General features: G+C 56.8%; 1 protein-coding gene and 1 pseudogene across 2 annotated transcripts; one reads left to right on the top strand and one right to left on the bottom strand.

Annotated features, from left to right (window-relative positions):
* The first annotated feature begins 1,027 nt into the window (after window positions 1-1,027).
* Window positions 1,028-18,214, top strand: XYLT2 (xylosyltransferase 2). Of its 2 annotated transcripts, XR_009537460.1 has the most exons (12): window positions 1,028-1,194; window positions 9,789-10,278; window positions 10,559-10,734; window positions 11,033-11,235; window positions 11,664-11,744; window positions 11,927-12,143; window positions 12,228-12,404; window positions 12,676-12,938; window positions 13,226-13,421; window positions 13,983-14,316; window positions 15,846-16,309; window positions 17,916-18,214. XR_009537460.1 is itself a non-coding variant. In XM_060133448.1 (11 exons), the coding sequence occupies exons 1-11, from the start codon at window positions 1,060-1,062 to the stop codon at window positions 16,166-16,168; spliced, it is 2,595 nt and encodes an 864-aa protein (XP_059989431.1). In that variant the 5' UTR covers window positions 1,028-1,059; the 3' UTR covers window positions 16,169-17,021. The 2 variants fall into 2 exon arrangements, 1 of the variants encoding a protein (XP_059989431.1); XM_060133448.1 differs by lacking the exon at window positions 17,916-18,214 and having other exon boundaries at window positions 15,846-17,021.
* LOC132511432 (protein SET-like) lies at window positions 4,355-5,815 on the bottom strand (annotated as a pseudogene).
* Window positions 18,215-22,608: the final 4,394 nt, after the last annotated feature.

Raw genomic sequence — 22,608 nt, 5'->3', positions numbered from 1 at the left:
TTGGGCTTCATTGGATCTTTCTTTCGCAACATTTACTGAGCATTGCTGGGTGTCCATTACCGGGCCAAGGATTCGAAGGTGAAGAAGGCATGATTCCAGAGAAATCACAACCAGATATGCAGACAGTGCTGGGTAAGCACTTAGGAGGATGCCACCGATGGGAAGGGGGCGAGGAGCAGGGGAGCAACTGCTAGGGCTGGGCACAGCCAACGGCACGCGCAAAAGTCTGGTGGTTCTCCAAGTGTGTTCCCAGACTAGTAGCATCAGCATTACCTGGGCACTTGTTGAAAACTCTAATTCTCGGGCCCCACTCTTGACCTACCAAGCAGAAACTCTGGGAGTAGGGACCAGCAATCTGTTTTATTAAGTCCTGCGGGTGATTCTGACATACCCTAGAGTTCGGTAACCACGGCTCTAGTTGAGGTCTGAGGATGCCTAGGATACGAGGGTGGAGAGAGAGGAACAAAGGCTTTGTGAAGGGCCTCAGATGCCAGTCAAAGGAGTTAGACTTTGCCCCGTAGGTGCGGCCTCCATGGTTTTTAAGCAGTGCTTGTGGCACTTAGACAATCTCTCCCAACTCGGCGTTTCTGGGAGCTCTAGCATTCTCTGCTTGCACGAGGGCGGAGAGCCGGCTGATTTCTGCGGGGCTGAGTCCCCCACCCCCACCCCCGACCCCAGGCGGCGAGCCAGAGAGAGGTCGGCTGCAGACCTCTCTGCCCCCTGGTTCCATAGGCTTGCCGTCCAGGAGGAGGTGAGCACACGCAGAAGCTGGGGCACTGACCAAGACGGGGAAGGGACAACCCGGGAAGCGGACCCGGCACGAAAGGCCAGCAAACCGCCCGACGCGCTGCGCAGCGGGGACCAACAGCTCGGTAGGCCCAGGCTCCGCCCCTGGCCCACCGGGCGCGGCGTTTCGGGCCTGCGGGCCCCGCCCCCCGCCCCGCCCCGGCGCGCGTCAGGCGCTCCTCCCTTGAGGGAAGCCGTCTCTGCCCGCGCCCGTGCGCGCGCCCGCGGCCGGGTTGCAGGGCTGGGCGCGCGCCCCTCGTCCCGGGCAGGAAGATGGTGGCGAGCGTGCGGGTGCAGAAGCTTGTGCGGCGCTACAAGCTGGCGATTGCCACGGCGCTGGCCATTCTGCTGCTGCAGGGCCTGGTGGTGTGGAGCTTCAGCGTCCTGGAGGACGACGAGCCGGGCGAGGTGCTCCGACGGCCGGGCGGGCAGGCGGGCAGGCCGGGCGCGGGGGCGCGCGGGGTCCTGGCGGGGATGCGGGCGGCCCCGGCCGGGGAAGTGGGGCACTGGCCGTTTGCGTGTCGCGCGCGGGCGGCCGCCTGGCTCGGGGCCTCGGACCCCTGTGGCCCGGTTCACAGGCGGGCCCGGGGGCCTACTCGCGGGGGCTGTGCGTGACCCGGAGGACCGGGCCGCGGGCCGGCAGGGGCGCGGGGCGGGAGGAGGGGGTCGTGGTGGGGTGGTCTGCACCCCGGCGAGCAGTGAAGGTCAGGCGCGGGTGCGGGGGAAGCGGGGCCGGGAGGCGGGGCTGGGCCCGAGCCTGCTCGGAGGTGGGGAACCCCAGGCCAAACTTTCTGAAGTTGGGAGGGGGCGGGAGTGTGCGCGCCGTGGGCGGAGGACTGGGGCCGGGGGACCCCGAGCAACCGCGCCCAGCCGCCCCTCAGGGGCAGTAGCCAGTGAAGAAGTGGAGCCTGGGGGTGGAACTCAGTGTGGCAACTGAGGAGAGGGAGAGTGACCCCGAGGGAGAGAACTGGAGTGTCCCTGAGACGTGGATTCCTCAGCCGAGGGTCTGAAGAACCTGCATGGGTCTTCAGGAGAGGATGGCGGGGGAATTGAGCTGCTGAGGGGGCCCCAGGACATTAGGGAATCGGGGGCTCGCCCCCTCTGACTCTAAGGGAATGGGGACAGCAGCAGCTGGTTTAGCAGAACCCCAGGCCCTGGAGCAGGGGCAAACCCTGCTTAATCCCCAGGTCCTTGCTCTGAGGGTCTCACTCACTCATGGCTGATGTGGTTTCAGCTGGAGGCCCAGACATGCCTTCCCCAGTGTGGTCAGGAGGGTCCAGTGGTGTCTGAGACCATCGTGGAAGGTTGGCGAGGATAGGCCAAACCCTGGCCCTAAGCTGTGGGCCAGATGACAGGGCTTCCCTGCCCCCACCCCTTGCTTCTCGAGCCTCTAGGGCTCTGAGTCAGACACTCTGCTTGCCCCATCCTCTTGGGCCTCTCCACCTGGCAGGGTGAAGGCCAAGGGAGGCCTGATGTCCTCTTCCCCTTCCTGCATGTGGGCATCTGGAAGGCCTGGTGTGGAGACTGGGAGAATTGCTGCTTTCGCCTGTTTTGGGGAGAACCAAGAGACTAGGATGGTGAAGGGAGCTGGGACAGAGTCACATAAAACCATGACTCCAAAAGGAGCTGAGGTTGGGGTTGGGGGAGGCTGGCTCTGTGACATCCGAAGGGCGTGAGCTTGTTCTTTGTGGTCCAGTAAGTAGCAGGAAGGGGAAGAGAGTGTATGAAGATTTTTTGGGCAGATGAGACATTCTAAGATGGAAAGGGCTGCCAGGGAGTTAGGGACCCTCTGACCCTGGAATATGTGAGCGGAGGCCAGTGAGCACTCTGGCGAGGGGCATGGCAGAGCATCAGAGGCTTCCCAGAGACAGATCTCTGGATGGGATGAGAGATTGTCCAGGCCTCAAGGCCCTTGCTGCCCTACCTCCAGCCTGGGGTGGAGAACTGGTGCAGTAGAGTGTTTGGGATCCTGCCTCCCCACCCCTCCTCCAGCTTCCTAGCAGAACCTGATAGGGGAATCCCTGCACTAGAATGGGGAAAAGATCCTTGATGACCTAAAGGCTGTGTAGTCCAAGCAGCCCTTGGGGCTTGGGCCCCTTCAGCAGCCACCTCAGTTGGACCATGCCACTTCACCATCCTGTGTCCTATTCCAGCACTGCTACTGGTAAGTGGTGTGACCCCTGGCAAATCGCCTAACCTCTTTTGCATCCTCATCAGTATCCGCGCCCCAAGGATGGGGGCAATAATAGCATCTCTCTCGTTGGGTGATACCTGTGAAGTATTTGCAGGAGTTGCTGGCCCATGCTAAATCATCAGTAAATAACTCTTATTATTATTTCAGTACTGCACAGTGGTAACAGGGATTCATTCAGTCAGTCAGTCAGTCATTCAACAAATATTTATTAAGTCCTCCTTCATACCAGGCACTGTGCTAATACTGGGGATACAGAAATAAATATAACAGACGAGGTCTCAGCCCTCGTGGGCAGACAGGGAGAGACTGACAGTGAAAAGGAAACAATAACAAGAGGGCTGGTTTAGATAGGTGGTTGGGGAAGGCTTCTGCAGGAATTGGCCTGTGAGTTGAAAGACCCAGTCAGCCTGGGGAAGAGGTAGGCAGAGTTCAGGAAGAAGGCCCTGAGGAGAATGGGCTTAGCTGGATGCCTTCAAGGAATGGAAAGGAGGGTGTGGTGCGATCCCTGGAAGAAGGTTCAAGAGTTAGTCCAGGGCACGTCCTAGAGACCGCAGTGAGGGGCTGGGGTTTTATTCTAAGTGGCTCTAAACTAAAGGGGTCTAAGCAGCGATGGGTGAGATGTGCATTTAAGAGGCACACTCTGCCCATCCGTGAGGGCTAGACTGGAGACCAGAGATGGCCATTAACATCCAAAGAGCCATTTTATGGTTTTCAAAGCTTTTACAAACATTGTCTCACCGCTTACTTTATGTACACATTTAGTTTTATTGTAATAAAGCAACTTGTACACTTTTTTTTTTTTAATTTATTTTTGGCTGTGTTGGGTCTTCGTTTCTGTGCGAGGGCTTTCTCTAGTTGCGGCAAGCGGGGGCCACTCTTCATGGTGGTGCGCGGGCCTCTCACTATCGCGGCCTCTCTTGTTGCGGAGCACAGGCTCCAGACGCGCAGGCTCAGTAGCTGTGGCTCACGGGCCCGGTTGCTCCGCGGCATGTGGGATCTTCCCAGACCAGGGCTCAAACCCGTGTCCCCTGCATTGGCAGGCAGATTCTCAACCACTGCGCCACCAGGGAAGCCCGCGACCTGTACACTTTTAACGTTTAAAACCGAGCATCATCTTTCCTTTCCAGTGAAACAAAAAGAAAAATTTAAAAATAAACAGGAACAGGGCTTCCCTGGTGGCGCAGTGGTTGGGGGTCCGCCTGCCGATGCGGGGGACGCGGGTTCGTGCCCCAGTCCGGGAGGATCCCGCATGCCGCGGAGCGGCTGGGCCCGTGAGCCATGGCTGCTGAGCCTGCGCGTCCCCCCGCGACAGGAGAGGCCACAACAGTGAGAAGCCCACGTACCAAAAATAAATAAATAAATAAACAGGAACAAAATTACAATAGAGAATGTCAATTGCAAATAAGATCCTACAGGTTCTGCTGATTCTCCCATCCAGTGGCAGGGCTCAAGTCATCATTAGGAGAGAATTTTATTTTAAAAGTGTCATCTTAAACTGCAAGGATGTCCATTAAACATCACAATTAAACATGCCAAAGGAGAAGCCATGTTGTCAAAATGCCCACTTAACCCACCCAAACATCTCAAACCCACCCTTTGCTGACCTTCTATAACCCCATTTTTTAAAGTTTTTTTTTTCCTTTTTTTAAACAAGAGAAAGTAGACAGATACATGTTGGTAAATGCTATCTGTCCATATTCACATAGAGACACAGTGTAATCTCTGAGCCCAATATACAGAGAAAGGAGGAAAAAAGCTAGAATTCTATGCACTACGACACAGGGGCCTAGCCCCCTCCAGCTTCCAGCAGAGCTAAGGGAGCAGAAGGTTTTTCTGTTTTCCCACAGAGCATGGTGGTGTTGATTCCATAAAGTTTTTGTTGAGACAGGAAGGGATAAAAATGAATTTGGAACAGAAAGGGGTAGAGATTCTTTTCCCACTGAATTCTGCTCAAGGTATTTCCCCCCAAAATAAGTTGTGAGCCATGGTATAAAAGAGAAAAGAGACCTCAAAAACAGGGCAACTGAACACAAGAGGAGAAGGAGGAAAAAAAAAAAAAAAAAAAAAAAAGACTGCATCTTGCTCCCAGGGACTGGAGAAAATTAAAAATGGAAGGTTGGAATCCACCAGTGTTCCATTAGTCATCTTCTCCTTCATCTTCCTCTCCTTCCTCCCCCTCATCATCATCTGCATCTTCTTCTCCTTCATCCTCATCCCCTTCTTCATCAATATCTTCCAATCCTTCTTCCTCTTCATCATCATCATCTTCTCCTTCCCCTTCCTCGTCATCCGTGTCCGGAACCAAGTAGTACTGTAATGGATTTGGCCAAGTATCATCTTTGATGACCTCTCCTAACTCATCTGCACCTTTCCGGATTTCCATTTGATTTCAGTGGACTTTGAAGATGGATCACCACTCTCGTTCAGATGAAATTCTTTGGAGAGAACTTTATTTTCAAAGTAAGGGTTTTCATCAAAATAAAAATCTATTCTGTAACCTGATTTAATATCTTCAGATTCTGTCACTTCGACTCTTGTCAAATAATGCAGCGCCTCTTCATCTTCCTCCCCGAGCAGTGCAGACACTTGTGGGTGGTTGACAAATGTTGTTACCCCCAAATTTGGGATTTTGGCGATCAATTCCGACCTCTTCTGAAAAAATGGTTGGCAGAGTTTGTTATATTTCTGTTCTACGTTCAAAATCTCCTCACTGGCTTGTGCGTTAAGTCTGTCTATTTCATTTTGTACTTCATCAATATGTTCAGTTGCTTCTTGCTGTTCTTTTTGGAGGGGAGGCGGCGGCGGGCGGGCAGGCCGCTCTGCTCCCTCACTCATGCTCCGCGCTCCAGCTCGCTGCTCCGTCCCTCACCGCTTACTTTAAGCGCTCTGAGAAGTCCAAGGTGGTGGGGTGTGGGATAAGCATTGCTGTATTCTCTGTCTCCATGGCCCAGAGAAGGATTCCAAGGAGAAGCTGCAGAGTCAGGAAATGTCAGAGGACTTTGAATTCCTCCTCAGTGGGGAGAGGGGGCCTCGGAGGCCAGGCTGCCTCCAGGCAGGTGTCTCAGGGCCAGTCCCCATCCTCAGTAATTAGAGGGGACTCTGACCTCCGGGGCGACCGGGGGCAGCTCCTCTAGGGGCACAGATATGGGCCCTGCTGCTGCACATAGAGACATTCTTGGGGTGTTTATATGTGGTGGGGGCTGGCTGCCCACCAGGAGCCCCCCTCCCAGTTCTCACTGCGGCCTTCTGGTCTCCCAGCCCCCTCTGGGATTGTTCTTCTCAGGGTCAGCCAGCTCCCTGCTGCAGTGCAGGGCGCCAACATGCCCGTCTCCTCCCACATCCTATCCCCCACCACAGCGAGCCTGGCCCTGTGCCCTGCCGCCCTGACCAGCGTCCTCACTCGCTGATACTGACTTCCGTCTTGAGAGCCCACAGCTCCTCTGCCATCTCCACCCACCTAAGCTTGAGAATGTCTTCCTCTGACCACTGTGTGGCCAGGTCCGACATCACCAGGTTGATGTACGCTCAGTTCAGTGGGGCTGCAGCCACCTGTCCTGAGGGCTTTCCAGCCCAGGGTGCCCTCCCCAATGTGGGTAACAGATTGGGATCTGCTGCCTCCCCCCCACCTGCCCTCCCCTTTGCAGATATCTCTTCTCAGATGGAGATAGACACGCCTGGCTCTCACTGGGCACCTCCCAAGAGGGCTGGTTGCGGTGCCAGGGTAGGGGTGGGGCCCTAGCCCTAAGGCAGTTGCCGTGCTCTGACAGAGGAGGAGAGGGAGGTCCTAGGGAGGGGAGGGACAGGGAAAACTCAAACCGATGGTCCAAAGTATCTGAAGGCCTTTGCTTCTCTCCTAACTTCACTTTTGTCTCTTTCCTATTCTCCTTCCATTAATAATAATAGTAAGGATGACAGCATTTACTGAATGCTGAGCCTACGCCAAGAGCTTTTCATTCATTCACTCATTCATAAATTCATTCAGTCAACAAATATTTATTGAGGGAATTCCCTGGTGGTCCAGTGGTTAGGACTCTGCACTTCCACTGCTGAGGGCACGGGTTTGATCCCTGGTAGGGGAGCTAGGATCCCACAAGCTGCACGGCACGGCCAAAAACTTTTTAAAAAGAAAATATACATATATATATATATATCGTGTCTCCCATTGCCAGACATTCTTCTGGGCTCTAGGAATACATCACTGAACAAAACAACAAACAGCTTTGTCCTCATGGACATTACGTTCTTGTAAGGGGAGAGACACAGAATAACACAATATACATTTATACATGTAAATACATTATAGGATGAGAGAAGGTAATAAGTGCCATGGGAGAAACAAAGTGGAAGCTGAGGGAGAGCTGGAGTTTTAAATACAGTGGACAGGGTGGCCTTCCTGAGAAGATGCCACCTGAGCAAGGAATTGGAGGCAGGGGCTGTGGGGACATCTAGGGGAGAGCATTCCAGGCACAGGGGACAGTGAATCCAGGTGGGCTGGAGGGACGCTGAGAAGGCCATCGAGGCCGGAGAGTGAGCATGAGAGGGTGGTGGGTGAGGTCAGGAAGGGTGGAGCAGAGGTGAGGGAGCCAGACACAGCTCGCGTAGCCTTTGTCGGTTCACGGGCTTTGTCCTCAGAGGGGGAACCATGGGTGGTTTCAAGCAGAGGAGTGGGGACCTGGGACCTGTTTTAAAGGAAGCACTGGCTGCTGTGATGAGAGTGGACTATAGGAGGCCAGAGTGAGAGCAGGGGGCTTCCGGGCAGGGGTGGTAACGATGGAGGCAGTGAGGAGCGGTCCAATTCTGGATGTACTTTGAAGGGAGCCCCAACAGGAGGTACTGATGATGGAGTGTGAGGGGAACAAGAGGCGAAGTGACGCCCCTAAGTTTTGGGCCTGAGAGACTTGACGGATGGAGAGGTCATTAACTGATACGGGGAAGACTGAAGAAGGAGCCTACTGGGGGAAGATCAGAAGTTCGCTTTGGGGTTTGTGGGTTGACAGGTCTATCGAGCTCCCAAGGGAGGCATCAAGGAGGCCGACAGTTAGACATTTGAAGGTTCAAGGGAGCGCTCCAGCCCAGAGAGAGAAATGTGGGAGTGGATGGAGTCAGGAGACTGAATGAGGTCACCTGGGGACCTAGGACAAGGCAGGGCCCCAGGGTGGCCTTGGGAGATAAGGAAGGGTCGGCCAAGAAGACTGATAAGGAATGCCCACGGAGGCCACACCAGGGAAACACCAGGAGGGCATCCTGGCAGCGGAGGGAGGGGGGTGCTTCAGAGGCTGTGGTCCAGTGAGTCGTGCTGCTGGAAGGCCAGGCCAGAAGAGGACTTGCACAGAGAGTGTTGAGGGAGGAAGGGGACAGCTGGTGGCGCCACCTCTCTAGCTGCAGTGTTTCATGCTCTGGCTCATTGGACACTCACACTTCCCTCCTGTATGTTAAAGCTGAGGGAACCTGCTCAGAGACGGTAGGTAACTGTGGGGGAGTGGCAGAGCTGGCCAGGGAGCTCTGGTGACTTCAGAGCAGTCACACAGTGCCCTTCACTCCTCCATCCTTTCCGTGTTTCATCCACCTGACACCAACCAGACATCCTATGTGCCAGCTACTCCGCCGGGCACTGGGGTAATGGGGCTGAGATGGCAGCCTCTCCCCAAGGGCTTGGTTGGGTAGAAGAACGTCCCACCCTGGGGCAAACGGGATGGCTTCACACAAGGAGACTCAGGGCTGGATCTTGAAGGATGGATGGGATTTGGTCAGGCAGGGAAGTGGGGGGGGTGCGTCACAAAAGGGGGACAGGGAGAGCTGGGAAGAGGGTGGGTATGCACAATTTCGAGTGTGCCTGGGTTTGAGAAGAGGCTGTAGGAGCCGGGAAGCAGGGCTGGAGATATTGAGGCGCAGCATCCCGCTTTCCCTTCGAGAGCCCCTGCCACAAGGAGCAGTGAGTTGCCAGCCTGCAGCTGCAGGTGCCTCAGGCTCTGTCTCAGCCATCCAGCCATGGCCAGGCACCTCCTGGGCCACCCCCAGCAGTGGCACCGCGGCTCCCATCTCTAGGCTGCCTTTGCCCTGGAGCTTCCCACTAGGTGGTCGAGGCCCTCTCCAAGCCGAGCTATCGTCTGAAGCTCTTCCTTCCCCCTCTTTGCACAGGTGTCAGGCCGGCTTGGCTATCTGAAGGCTTTCCCTGCTGCTTCCTGCTCCTGCTTCCTCATCTTCCAGAGTGTGACCCCCCCAGCCCCCAGTGAATCCCTTGCACTCTGACTCTTGGTCTCTGCTTTCCAGAGAACCTGACCAGTAACGGGGTCTCAGATTTCACCTCTGTCCTCCCCACCAGGCAAGACCCCTTTGCTCTGTTGTGGCCTCCGCACTCCCACGCGGAAATACTGTAGTCAGTAGAATGCTTTCCTTCTGAAGAGCACCGTCTCTTCCCAGCCTGGCCGGGTGGGAGTGCTAGGCGGACACTCTTGTCTGCAGGGTCTTTGCATGTTTCTCTTATGATATATGTGGATATTCGTTTTCATAGTTGCTGAAAAAGAAAGTGGTATCTGAATCCAAAGCACAAAAGAGATTCAGTGCCCTGTGATCTGTGTGATCGTGGGGATGTGGGTGCGACGGTGCCTTCGGGGAGGACGACATTTCCTCCGCTGGCTGGTCAGGGAGGCCTCCCAGCAGAAGTGCTCTTTGTGCAGAGCCCTCAGGCAAGCAGTACTTTCCTAGATCAAGGGTGGCAGGGGCTTCCAGGCCTGAGGCCCAGCAGGAAGCTGAAGGAGCTGGAGGAGAGTGACTGTCCCAGTGACTTGTGTCCGCCTATCTTTTACAGAAAGGAAGGCAGAAGAAGCCACGGCCGCTAGACCCCGGTGAGGGCTCCAAGGACACAGACAGTTCAGCTGGGCGGCGGGGCGGCGTGGGCAGAAAGCATGGGCGCTGGCGGGGCCGTGCTGAGAGCCCCGGCGTGCCCGTGGCCAAGGTGGTACGGGCAGTAACCAGCCGGCACAGAACCAGCCGGCGGATCCCCCCCACCCCGCCCCCAGAGGCCCCAGGCCGCCAGAACCTGAGTGGGGCAGCGGCCGGGGAGGCGCTGGCTGGGGCGGCTGGCTTCCCACATGGAGACACAGGGAGTGTGGAGGGCGCCCCCCAGCCCACAGACAACAGCTTCACGCCCAAGTGCGAGATCGTGGGCAAGGACGCTCTGTCTGCACTGGCCCGGGCCAGCTCCAAGCGGTGCCAGCAGGAGATCGCCCACGTGGTGTGCTTGCACCAGGCCGGGGCCCTCATGCCCGAGGCTGTGCCCCGGCACTGCCAGCGGGCCGGTAAGAGACAGGCATGGGCAGGGAGGTGGCAGCGCGGGAGGGGGCATGGCAGGGATCCTCACCTCCATTTCCCAGGGAGGAAAGCTCAGAGCGGCTCACCTTGCTGCCCAGGTTGGGTGGCGAGTGTACTAAGTGGCAGAGGTGGAGCTGGGGCCTAGGAGCAGTGGGCTCTAAGTGCAGGGCTCCTCCTTTGGAAGGCAGGCAGCCCCCTCTTCCCGTCTTGTCTCCACCCTGTGGCCTGGGGCCAGACGTCACCGATGCCCCTGTTCTCTACTCTCAGGGAAGATGAGCCCCGGCATCCAGTGGGACGACGTTCGGGCCCAGCAGCCTGTGGATGGCCCCCCAGTACGAATCGCCTACATGCTGGTGGTCCACGGCCGCGCCATCCGCCAGCTGAAGCGTCTCCTCAAGGCTGTCTACCACGAGCAGCACTTCTTCTACATCCACGTGGACAAGGTACGTACTGTGGCCGGGGAGACCAAGGGCATCTGCGTAAGTAGAGCAGAGACTCAGCAGGTCATAGACAGACAGTGTCTCTGACCTGCTCGGGTGGCCCAGAGATAGGGGAACAGGGAATGGGGGAGCAGCCAGCACCAGGTGACATGGCGGCTTCAGAGCTGGAGCCTGGCCTGTGCTCTCTCCATTCTGTGACACTTGTACTCTGCTCTGGGGTGGGGCGGAGTGGGAAGGTTGTAATGCTGGGGATCCAGCTTCCACTGCTGAGTTTCCACCGCCACCTCCCCACTTCCCACAGCGCTCCAACTACCTGCACCGAGAGGTGGTAGAGCTGGCCCGGCAGTATGATAACGTGCGGGTGACGCCCTGGCGCATGGTCACCATCTGGGGCGGAGCCAGCCTGCTGAGGATGTATCTGCGGAGCATGCAGGACCTGCTGGAGGTGCCCGACTGGGCCTGGGACTTCTTCATCAACCTCAGTGCCACTGACTACCCGACCAGGTGTGGGGTGGTGCTATGAGCCCTGCAGATGGGAGGGGGGCACGTCGAGGCATTCGGGGTTCAAGGGTCCTGATGGACTCCTTCCCTCCCCCAAGCCTCATTCTGGGATCTGCATAGCTCAGACGTGGCCCCTTGGCCCTAGCAATGTTTTAGAAGAGGAGCTGGTGAAAGATGATGTGAGGATTGAGAGTGACAAGAGGTGGGGAGGAGGAGGACCCAGAGGTCTGTACTGGGGGTCATGGGTCAGACAGCAAGGGGTGGAAGAAGGATGGGGTGGTCTTCCTCAGGGGCCTCAGATGCCCACCACCCCAGAGCATCAACCTGGAGTAGGTCACTTGGTCAGGACGACTCTCAGTGAGAAAGGAAGGGGCCAAGGAGTAAAGTCAGTCACTCTCACACACGCTCCCCACATCCCATTTCCTCTCCAGGACCAACGAGGAGCTGGTAGCTTTCCTGTCCAAGAACCGGGACAAGAATTTCCTCAAGTCGCATGGCCGGGACAACTCCAGGTAAGGGGCCGGGGGAGGAGGCCCTGGTCCTGGGGTCTTGCCACAAGCCCTCCCACACAGGGGGGCTCTGTGGCCCCAGCCTTGGGTTGCAAAACCTCCCAACCAATCACAGATTAAGGAGGATGAGAGCCTGGATGCCACCCTGCAAAACCCTCAGCCACGGGCCCATCTGCCTCCCACAGGTTCATCAAGAAACAGGGCCTGGACCGGCTCTTCCACGAGTGCGACTCGCACATGTGGCGTCTGGGCGAGCGGCAGATCCCAGCGGGCATCGTGGTGGATGGCGGCTCTGACTGGTTCGTGCTAACGCGCAGCTTCGTGGAGTATGTGGTGTACACAGACGACCCACTTGTGGCCCAGCTACGTCAGTTCTACACGTACACGCTGCTCCCAGCCGAGGTGGGTGACTGGGCCCGCACCCAGGCCAAGAGGGCGCGCGGTGGGTGCCCTGGCTCACCCTCCACCCTGCCTTGTCGCCCGCAGTCCTTCTTCCACACGGTGCTGGAGAACAGCCCAGCCTGCGAGAGCCTCGTGGACAACAACCTGCGGGTCACCAACTGGAACCGCAAGCTGGGCTGCAAGTGTCAGTACAAGCACATCGTGGACTGGTGCGGCTGCTCCCCCAACGACTTCCAGCCGCAGGACTTCCTACGGCTGCAGGTGCTTCCCCGTGACCCCCAAGCTCTGCCCCTTGATAGGGCCTCACCCCAGCTTTCGCCAGGTGCTTTCCAGTCAGAAATGATCCACGGTGGTCCAACCAGAGAATCTGGGGGCCCCTCGCTGGGAGCAGCCCTCAGGGGTTGGGGGCTACACTGGCAGCAGGAAAGGCCCTGGGAGGCTGATCTCCAGGCAGTGCCGGGAAGGGCGGCTCCCCTGCTGTGCTCTCTGGGACCTCCAGACCCCTTCACCCTCCTTGCCTCTCTCGCTCCAGCAAGTCTCCAGACCGACCTTCTTCGCCCGGAAGTTTGAGTCGACTGTGAACCAGGAGGTATTGGAAATCCTGGACTTCCACCTATATGGCAGCTACCCCCCCGGCACTCCAGCCCTCAAGGCCTACTGGGAGAGCACCTATGACGTGGCCGATGGCCCCAGTGGGCTCAGTGATGTCATGCTCACTGCTTACACCGCTTTCGCCCGCCTCAGCCTGCGCCACGCCGCCACCGCTGCGTCCCCACTGGCCAACCCACTCTGCAGGTGAGACCTCCTTCTGACATTTTGCAGACCCCCAGTGTGTAGTGCCCTACGAGGAGGCCAATCAGAAAGAGACAGCCCCTGCCGCCAGGGAGCCCCCAGTCTGAAGCAGGGAAAAACGCAAACAAAACAAAGGGGGCAAAAGCCAGGCACATAGGATCTGTGGGTATGAGATCTGGGGCAAAGAAAGCACCTGGGGATGGGACACCCCAGAGCCCCCTCCCTGGGACTCCAGGCCAAGCCAGGTGTGCTGATGGCATCTCCCTTTCTCCCTGCTGGAACCTTCTTAGGTTTGAGCCCAGGGGCTTGCCGTCCAGCGTGCACCTGTATTTCTATGACGACCATTTCCAGGGCTACTTGGTGACGCAGACGGTGCAGCCCTCAGCCCAGGGGCCGGCAGAGACGCTTGAGATGTGGCTGATGCCCCGGGGGTCGCTGAAGCTGTTGGGGCGCAGTGACCAGGCCAGCCGGCTCCAGAGTTTGGAGGTGGGACAGGTCCTCCCCTTGCCTTCTCCTGTCCCCCAGCAAGACTCGGGGTAGTGGGGAGAGAGGGACAGACACTAAGGGAGGGCTAAGGACTGGGTTAGGCCTTTCAGAAATGGATCCACGGGTCTTCTTTCCCAGTGATGGCAGCCTTGGGATGCACAGAGGACATGTAGTCAGCAGGGAGGGGCTTTGGTTCCACTACAATGCAAGCCCAGTCTTCTAAACTCCAGGGATTTTCTGCTAAAGGGACTTGGACATTCCAGTCGGGCCAGAAGATTAGGCTTTTGAGGGGCTCCTTAGCGTGGGGGTGGCCTCTGGGCAGGGCTTCGAACCTCATCTCTGTCTTACTGCCCCCAAAACTTCAGAGCAGGTCAGAACAGGAACCTAGAATGAATCTCAGAGCTTAGTAAAGAAATCCTAGTCTGAGCCCATCGTTTTGCAGATAGGGAAACAGGACCAGAAAGAGACAGTGACTGGCCTGAGGTCACACAGGAATTAGAGGTAGCAGCAGGTAGAGAGGACTTTACCCCGGCTCCTGCCCAGCTGCCTCCTTTCCTACAGGTTGGCACCGAGTGGGACCCCAAAGAGCGTCTTTTCCGGAATTTTGGGGGGTTGCTGGGGCCGCTGGACGAGCCTGTGGCCATGCAGCGCTGGGCCCGAGGCCCCAACCTCACAGCCACTGTGGTGTGGATCGATCCCACCTACGTGGTGGCTACATCTTACGACATCGTGGTAGACGCGGAAACCGAGGTCACGCAGTACAAGCCCCCACTGAGCCGGCCCCTGCGGCCAGGGGCCTGGACTGTTCGACTGCTTCAGTTCTGGGAACCCCTGGGTGAGACCCGCTTCCTCGTGCTGCCCTTGACCTTCAACCGCAAACTACCTCTCAGGAAAGGTAAGGATCTAGTTCCCAAATGATGCCCAGGAGCCAGGCCGAATGGGATTTGCCAGACAGGTGACCCCAAGAAGCTGACCATCAGAGTAGGGGAAGGGGACATGTGTGGCCCTGATCATTCATCCGTCAGCATCCCAGGGCCTTGCACTATGGTATGGTGCTTCGGAGGCCAACTTGGCTCTAGAACACAGCTCTGACACTTTAATTGGGCTTTTATCCTTGGCAAATTACTTGGCCTTCCTGAGCCTCAGTCTTATTACATGTAAAGTAAGAGTAATACAACTGTTAGAGACCTCCTGGGTGCATGGAACACAGATCCACTCAAACTAGCTCCAGTGAAAAAGGGGAAATTATTGGAAAAATGCAGAGCTCTCCCCCACGGAACCTACGAAATGACTCAGGTCCCACTGGGACCTAGAGGTGCTTTCTGTCTCTCTGGGGCCACCCTGTCCCTCATCCTGTGCTCTGTGTATCAGCCTCAGGCTCTGGTTTCTCAGTATATTGATACATGGCCTCTCAGTGCAACAGAGACTGACCAGGGCCTCTTGGTCTACAAGTTCCACATTCTTAGGACAGCAAATCTGATTGGCCATCCTCCCAGTCCATTGGTAGCCAGGTGGGCAGGGTCACATGGCCCTCCACCCACTTGGCTAAGGATAAGAGAGCAGACTCTGAACACAGGCATAGGCTGCAGCTTCCTGCAAGGGGGCCCTAATACAAGTAACTACCCCCTGGGAGATATTAGGAATGAGTATGTGGGTAAAAGTGGCTGGTATATAGTAGGCGCTCAATAAGTAGGTAGATGTTTCCTTCTTCCAGCCACATCCTATCACAGAGAAGGTGGGTCAGAGCAGAGGTAACCCAGCGGAGGACGGGGTGCTGGGGTGGGGCAGCGGCTGAGGCGGGTCAGAACAGGCAAGCTGCGGCCTGCTCTCCTAGGACTCATAGCCTGATGGAGGAAACGGGGCGGGGGGAGGCAAGCTGGACCGCAGGAGGGCACTGGAGCTGAGCCTTGAAGGAGCTGGATTTTTATAGACAGAGAAGGGTATTCTAAACTGAGGGGACAAAGTTAGCAGGTGTCTGATGCGTGAGGGGAACAGAGGGTGGAGGGGAGTAGGATGCCAGGGGGTGGTGGGAAGGAAGGCTGGCAAAGTAAGCAGGGCGCCACGGCTGGAGGGCCTGAGTACTAGGCTTCTGAGGGCTCTGGGAACCACTAGAGGTGGTTGAGAAGGAGCATGGGTGACACAAACCAGACCATTACCAGAAAGTAACCTTACTTTCTAAGGTGCCTTGAACCCACTGTTTTATTTAACCCTCAAGTCAGGAATTCAGGGATCACTGTCTTGATTTTATAAAACTAAGTTTTACAAGCACAGAAAATTCTGTGGATTAGCCCAAAGTCGCTCAGCAAGATGCAGCTCTACCACTGAGTTGCAGCAGGAACTGGGGTGCCCAGACCTGACTCCCAGGGTCTGGCCTTCATGGAATCATTTGGGCGGGGCATGCTTACTCCTGCTCTGTACCCCCAGATGATGCCAGCTGGCTGCACGCTGGGCCACCCCACAACGAGTATATGGAGCAGAGTTTCCAGGGACTCAGCGGCATCCTGAACCTGCCTCAGCCAGAGCCCGCAGAGGAGGCTGCCCGGCTGCATGCGGAGCTCACGGGCCCTGCGCTGGAGGCCTGGACAGATGGGGAACTAGGTGGCTTCTGGTCTGTGGCCGGACTGTGTGCCATGGGCCCCTCTACCTGTTCCTCCCTGGAGCTCTGCAGACTGACCAGCTGGAGCTCTCTGTTCCCCGACCCCAAATCAGAGCTGGGGCCTGTCAAACCAGATGGACGACTCAGGTAGCAGGGTCCCAGCCAGCGCCTCCGGAGGACCCGGGGAATTGCACCTTACAGACGATGGAGGGATGTCCCCTTCATATGCAAGAACCAGAGGCCCAGGCAGTAGACCCGTGTCAGCCATCAAGAACTGTAGACGGCAGGGAAGGTGGGCTTAGTATTTACCACCGCAAATGGCTCTGCTGGGGACCAGGATGTTGGCAGGAACATGGGGTGAAGGGCTTCAGCTTCCACAGCCCACTCTTCCTCACCTTCCCCTCTAATTTTTTTTTTTTTTTAAGAAAAATGGGTAGTGGGGGGATGAACTGGAAACAAAAGATGTGCAATAGGGCTCAGAGCAGCCCCAGGAAGTGGGCCACGGCTCTGGGGAGCAGGGGCCTGACGAGCCCATCTGCTGCTGCTCTGGAGGGGGCCGGGCCTGCCTCGCTCTCCAGGGCTTCATCCCCCAGCCTTGGCCTGTGCTGCTAACTGCTGAGGCTCTGCAGGGGTCCAAGTGCTATGCCAGGCTCTGAGGCCTGGAGAACAGGTGATTTAGGGGAGCACTGCAGAGCTGGAATCTAATGGGTCAGCCTCTCCTCTTATAGCCAGGGGACCATAGAAGAGGGGGTGGGGTTGGCTCTAGGGCTTTCCAGCATCCCCTGCCCCTTGATGGGAAAGCAGGGCACCAGGGCCTACTGAGACCATTGCGGAGTCTCCCAGGTACCCAGAACTGCAAGCAGGGCCTGGGGCGAGCCCTCATGAGCAGCATGGGAAGGAGACTCTGCCAGGGCTCTCAGAAGAACCTGGAGTAGCATTGTGCCTGAAACTCAGTGTGAAGTCTGAAATATGCAACAGAAGAAATATCTCTCTCTCTCTCTCAACTGAGCCTCTGTGTTTTTCCTGCTGGGTGTCAGACAGCCATCACTGTTGGGCCCTCTTCTCCTAAAAGTCTTGGCTGGTACTTTGGCAGAAGGTGGAGGTCTCATTCCCCCAGAGTGGGAACAGTTTAGAATCCATCAAAGAGCTAGAAGGGACACAAGAACCCATCTAATCCAGATCCCTCTTTTTCTGAGGGGTAAACAGGCCCAGAGAGGCTCAGAGACTTCCTCACTGTCACCCAGTGGGCCAGCAGGAGACAGTTCTTCAGAGTCCTGACACGGCACTTCCTCCCTCGCTGCCAGGCCAAGGCAGAGGCTTGCGTCTCCGTCTTTGGAGTCACCAGGGCCCATCCCAGAAGCCCTCGCTGTTTCCTGCCCAGTTCTGAGTTACGGGGCAGCCCCAAGAACGGAGGCAGTCCCAGCCAGGGCCTGGTAGTTACCATTGCCCCATTTACGAACAGGAGCAGTGGCGGCATGGGTTCCTAGCCGCTGCCTTAGGACCTGGGAGGGCCATGTTGGAAAGGTTTGTCCAGCCTCCCTCCATTTCTCAAGCCCTTTCTCCCCTCCCACTTTTCCGCCATTGTCAGCCATGGCTCAGTATCAGTCCTTCACACCTTACTTAGTGTGGGAGCAAAGGTGAAGTCTTCTTAGACCTTTAAAATCACCCTATCAGCCAGTCACGCTGACCCGGTCAGCTCAGCTTGGGAAACAAAGGGCTCAGATCCAGCCCAGGCTGCCACGTGTCAAGTTTTTCAAGTTGCCAGGAGAGGGCACCCCTGACCACCAGTGGCAGCGTTGGCGTTTCGGTTTGTCCAGCCACTGTGCTGACCTTGCGTGGAGTATCTCATTTCATCCTCACAGCCCTTTGAGGCAGGCAATTTTATTATTTTCCTTTAGCACACCAGGAAACTGAAATGATGAACCCAAAGCCAAAGCTGTTGGTTGGTGGCTGCCGGCTTCAGGTGGAGGCAGGAGGACCCCACGCCACCCTGTCACTGCATTCTCCTGCTGTCCTAAGGCAGGTAACGAGGAAGGCGCTAACGGCAAGCACTCCAAGGAAATAGTGTTTGGGTTCAAGGGCTGAGATGATTGCTTTTTTCTGGCTCCTATTTTATAGAACACCTGAAGTTCTAATCTGGTTCTCTAAAAGTTTTTTGTTTTGTTTTACATCAGCCTTTAGATCGATTAAAAAAAATTAATAACTGTGTTTAGCGTATCAGGCACAGGCAGTAAATATCAGAGCATTTAGACTCTGCTGACTAAGGATTCACAGACCAGCCAGCAGGTTTAACCCAGGCTGTGGCTATGCAGTTGCTGGGTTAGCACAACTGTTTCCAAAGTCTTATTTTTGGAACTTAGGTGGGACATGCCCTCTGTTTCAGCCCCTGCCACTCCCATCCTACTACACCAGGTCCCAGTCACCTGCTGTGACCATTTTGAGGCTAGCCCAGTGGATGGGGATCCAGACTGAGGGCTATGAGCTAATTGCTCTGAGGTGGCAACCCAACACTGGTGCGGGTTCAGAGGTCCCTCAGGCAATTCTCATTTGCAGGCTGGCAGGAAAACTAAAGTCCAGCCCCAGCCCCACTGCTCTGGCCGGCTTGTCTTGGCCCCATGAGTCAGAAGCAATGTGGGACAAGGAGTAGGCTTCATGACTCCATCCTCTCCCCCGTCCAGGTCACTGAGGCAAGTGTGAGTGCAGCTCCTTGGACTGAATACCTGGCCGGCAGTGTCCCCCACCCTCATCTTTCTGTAGGGTTAGCTCAACCCAGAGGCTTGAGCGTTTTGAGGCTTTGAAATCGTCCCCTGGCTGGGCCCCTGGGGTCAAAATCAGAATGACAGCCAGGCGGAAGTGGGGTGGGGGCGTGCGGCCTGGGCCCCCAGAGCTGCCCAAGAATTCCTTTGAAGGGAGGGGAAGAGCCTGGGGAGAGAGGCTTTTGTATTTTGTGCCTGGTTTCCAGGACAACCAGGGACCCCTCAGTTCCCTTAGAGATGGGAGCAAAGACCAGAGGACAGCTGGCATTTGGAGCCCTGTCACCTGAGCTGATGGGAAGTGGCGGGGGAGGTGGGGTGCAGAGTAGGCCTGGGAGGGGATCGGGACTGAGAGGTGCAGAGATCTGGGCGAGGCGGAGCTCTCCTGGCTGTCTTCTGGGTTTAGCAGAAGCCTAGCCTGTTCCCGCCAACCCCTTCTCCTGCAGGTTGTTGAGGGACCCTCGTGGCTGCCAGGCCTGCAGAGTGGAGCGCCATCTGTGGGACACTAGGTCCTGGCATGGTACTGACCAGGACAAGCAGGGGCAGAAGCTGAGAATCTGGAGAGCTGCTCACAGATACCATGGCTCTGAATGAAACTGCTCCTCTGGGCCAGGGATCCTGGGTTGAGGGTTGGCCCTGTGGGGATGGTGGGTGGGGCCGGCGGGGGGGGGGAGCCCATCCTGTGGCTGTCTTCAAGGTCATTTAAGGCCAGTGCCCTTTCTTGGCACCACTCTGCCACTGCTGTTCCCTGTGCAGAGCTCACCGCGGAGAACAGCCTCCTAGGCATAGTTGTGGCCACTGGTGCGTACCCATTGCTGTCCCAAGTTCAGAGTTGGGGCAGATGCACACTTGGCCTCTCACCAGAGGCCAGAAGTCCAGCTTCTTCATCTATAGGGTCACCTAAAGCAAGCCCCTTGGGGAGAATGCTGTGTTTGGCTAGTATATGAACCCTGAGGTCCCTTCCCTGCTGTGTTCTACGATGCTACAGTCTACGACAGCGGAAGAGTCGGCACCAGGAGTTTGACTTCCGACTCGAGCCCTCCCTCTCCTGCCTCCTCAGATCCAGTTTCGAAGGGTGTCTGCCCCGCCACAAGCTCCTTCTCCTCCCCGAGTGTGTCCCTCTGTAAACTCCCTTACACACATCACTCATTCCCTGGGCTGAAGGAAGATAGGATATAGCTGCTCTGTCCTCCCTCACAAATCTCTGCCACAGGGAATTGATGCAGCAGCAAAAAGGGAGCTGCCTGCCCCTGTTCCCCCTGCATGTCAGGCTGATACTAGTCCCAGCCAGGTCACTCCTGCTCAACTTCCGGAGTGGAATTTCAATCTGGGGAGGTGAGACGGGTCCGTGCCTGCCAGGCCCAGGCTGAACCTCTGATGCCTGGTGCCTCTGGTGGGGAGGAGAGTTTCATGCCGGTTTTTATCACGGCCATCCTGTTGTGCTGCTGTACCAGCGAAGCCCCAGGGCTGCCATGTCCTCTGCTCTCTGCTCAGTATGGAAGGGGCCTTTGGATCTACTCTATGGACCCGCATCTTCCAGTGTGGGTTCCCTCTGGACCAAGGAAGTAGTGTGGAAAGGGTTAGCAACATCCTGGCCAGCCTCCTCTCTGGCCATTGTGAAACAGGACCCAGTACTGGGAGCTGCTGGTGATGACAGTGGTCTTTCCAGCTCTCCAAGCAAGGCCCACAGGCGCCTAGCTCCCAGGGGAAAGCCCAGAGCCAACTTCTGTGGGTGGTGACTACCGTACTGTCAGTCCTCTTCCCAGGGACGGGGCACCACATGGGATGCTGGGTACAAAAATCAAAAGAAATCTTCAGACCTGCAGCCTCCCTAGGCTCCAACCCCAACTCTGAGCACTAGACAGAGGATGGAGAGGTGGGGACAGAAGGTGTTCTTTGACTCTCCCACAAGGGTCATCAGAGCTGGCTGCCAGATTGTGAAAGAATGAGCTAGTGGCCAGAAAGGGGTGGAATTTCTTTATACCCGAGTGCATTTCAGAACTGCTAAGGGTCTGGGCTTTGTGCCTTGGACTGGCGGCGGGAGAGAACAAGATGGGGAGAGGACATGGGGACAAGAAAGGGTTTGGGCTCCGCTCTCTTGCTCGCTGACCCTAAACCCTGAGCTTCACTCTGAGTCATCCTTCATGATCCCCAGGACTGCCCCTCTCCCTGCTTCAGCACCATGGGATGCCCCACCGAGGTCCAGGCAGTGGAAAGGTGCTGAGAGTCGCAGGGGATGCAGGTGAGGGAGGACAGTGGGGGGAGAGGTGTGTGCCAGGGCCTAGTGTGGCTAGGGGAAGAAGGCGAGGAAGCCTAGAGAGACTCCTTGGAGAGAAGCGTGTGTTACCCTGATCTTAGGCTCATCCTGGTGGAAAGGGTCCAGATGGCAGCTGGAGAACGGCTGCGCAAGCCTGCCAGGCTCCCTTAGTCACAGGGCCATCCCCAGGGGGGTGAGGTATTGTGTGGGGCTATGCAGCAGCTACCAGCTATCCCTATGGGAGCCAGCTTGCCTGCCCAGCTATGAAAGTGTTCAAAAGGACGGGCGGCCGCAGATGCACCAGCTGATTGCAAAGTGCTTCTGGCTCTGGGCCTGCAGAGAGGTAGGTGAATGTTCAGCCCTCCGAGCCTTGAGTGGGAGAACTGAGTTTTTCTCCTTATTACTTTTTTTACTGTATGTAAATGCCTAATCAGAGCCTCTGGGACAGGGAAAGGACGACAGATGGCGAGCCCCAGGATTCAGCTAGAGGCCTCACTTTGGGTAGAAGAAAGGATGGCAGACCCCAGTCCAGGGAAGCGATTTAGGCTGGGCAGAAGAGCTTCCATGGGGGTGAATGGGTAATGTCTTTGCTCTACCTCCCCCAGCTGCCATCCAGCTATGAGGAGGCCCTAAGGTCACTGCCTGCACTACCACCCAACCATGGCTCTGCTCACCCACCCCAGGAAGCAGCCACCTGCCTTCAGGGAAACACAATAGGAGGGAACACGCTCTTCCATCTTGCCCCTTCCCACTTCTCCAGGGGACTGGCGGGGACTGGCAGGGACAGCGCTGAGCCTATGGAGACGCTTCCAACAATCTCCCCGAGCTGGGCCTTGGTACAAGACCCTACGGGAAGGAAGCTAAAGTGAACCTCAACAAACCCTGGGCCACTTTGCAGGAGGTGGGAAATCTGGGGTCACGCCCTGAGAATCAAGGTGACAAATTCAAGGCAGACCTCCAGAATTAGACTTCTCTGCCCTCAACCCCTGGAGCTCCTGCCTTCAGGACAAAGAAGAGTGCTTGGGAGGAAGGCACTAACTCTGCAAGCCCTCTCTGGGGCTGCAGCCAGCATCGCCTGCCTCCAACAGCCAGGATGTCTGTCCACCCCTGCTGAGACTTCCTTCCTCGCCCTTGCACTCGAAGCCAAGCTTCTAAAGGTCTTGGGTTGACAACGAAGGCCTGCCCCCAGCCCACTCTAGGCCCAGACTGAGTACTCCTAAAGCCAGATTCTTTGCTGCAGTTTACAGTTTGAGATAAACTAAGAATCAGGAGAGAATGAGAGCTAGGTGTCTCTCTAGGTAACAGGAAGAAGCCCATCTGTCACCCATTCTGCCTCATCACTGGAAGGACCCTGGTATTCCAGGCCAGACGCGGCCTCTCCGCTCTGGACCCACAGAGGCAGGAAGGGGTCTGCCATGTGGCCATTTCTGGGGCTACCGCCCCAGCTCCCTCTGAATGTGGCTCCAGGAGAGGAACATGACCACACTGGCTTCCTCTGTTGGCCCCTTGGTCGCCCCCCGCCCACTCTTCCCCAGCGACCTCTGTGGGATCCAGGAGGGGAAGGCGCAGGAACACCCTCAA

This window comes from Lagenorhynchus albirostris, chromosome 20 (genome assembly GCF_949774975.1).
Source record: "Lagenorhynchus albirostris chromosome 20, mLagAlb1.1, whole genome shotgun sequence".
Lineage (NCBI taxonomy): Eukaryota > Metazoa > Chordata > Mammalia > Artiodactyla > Delphinidae > Lagenorhynchus > Lagenorhynchus albirostris.
This window is presented reverse-complemented; position numbering and strand designations above follow the sequence as displayed.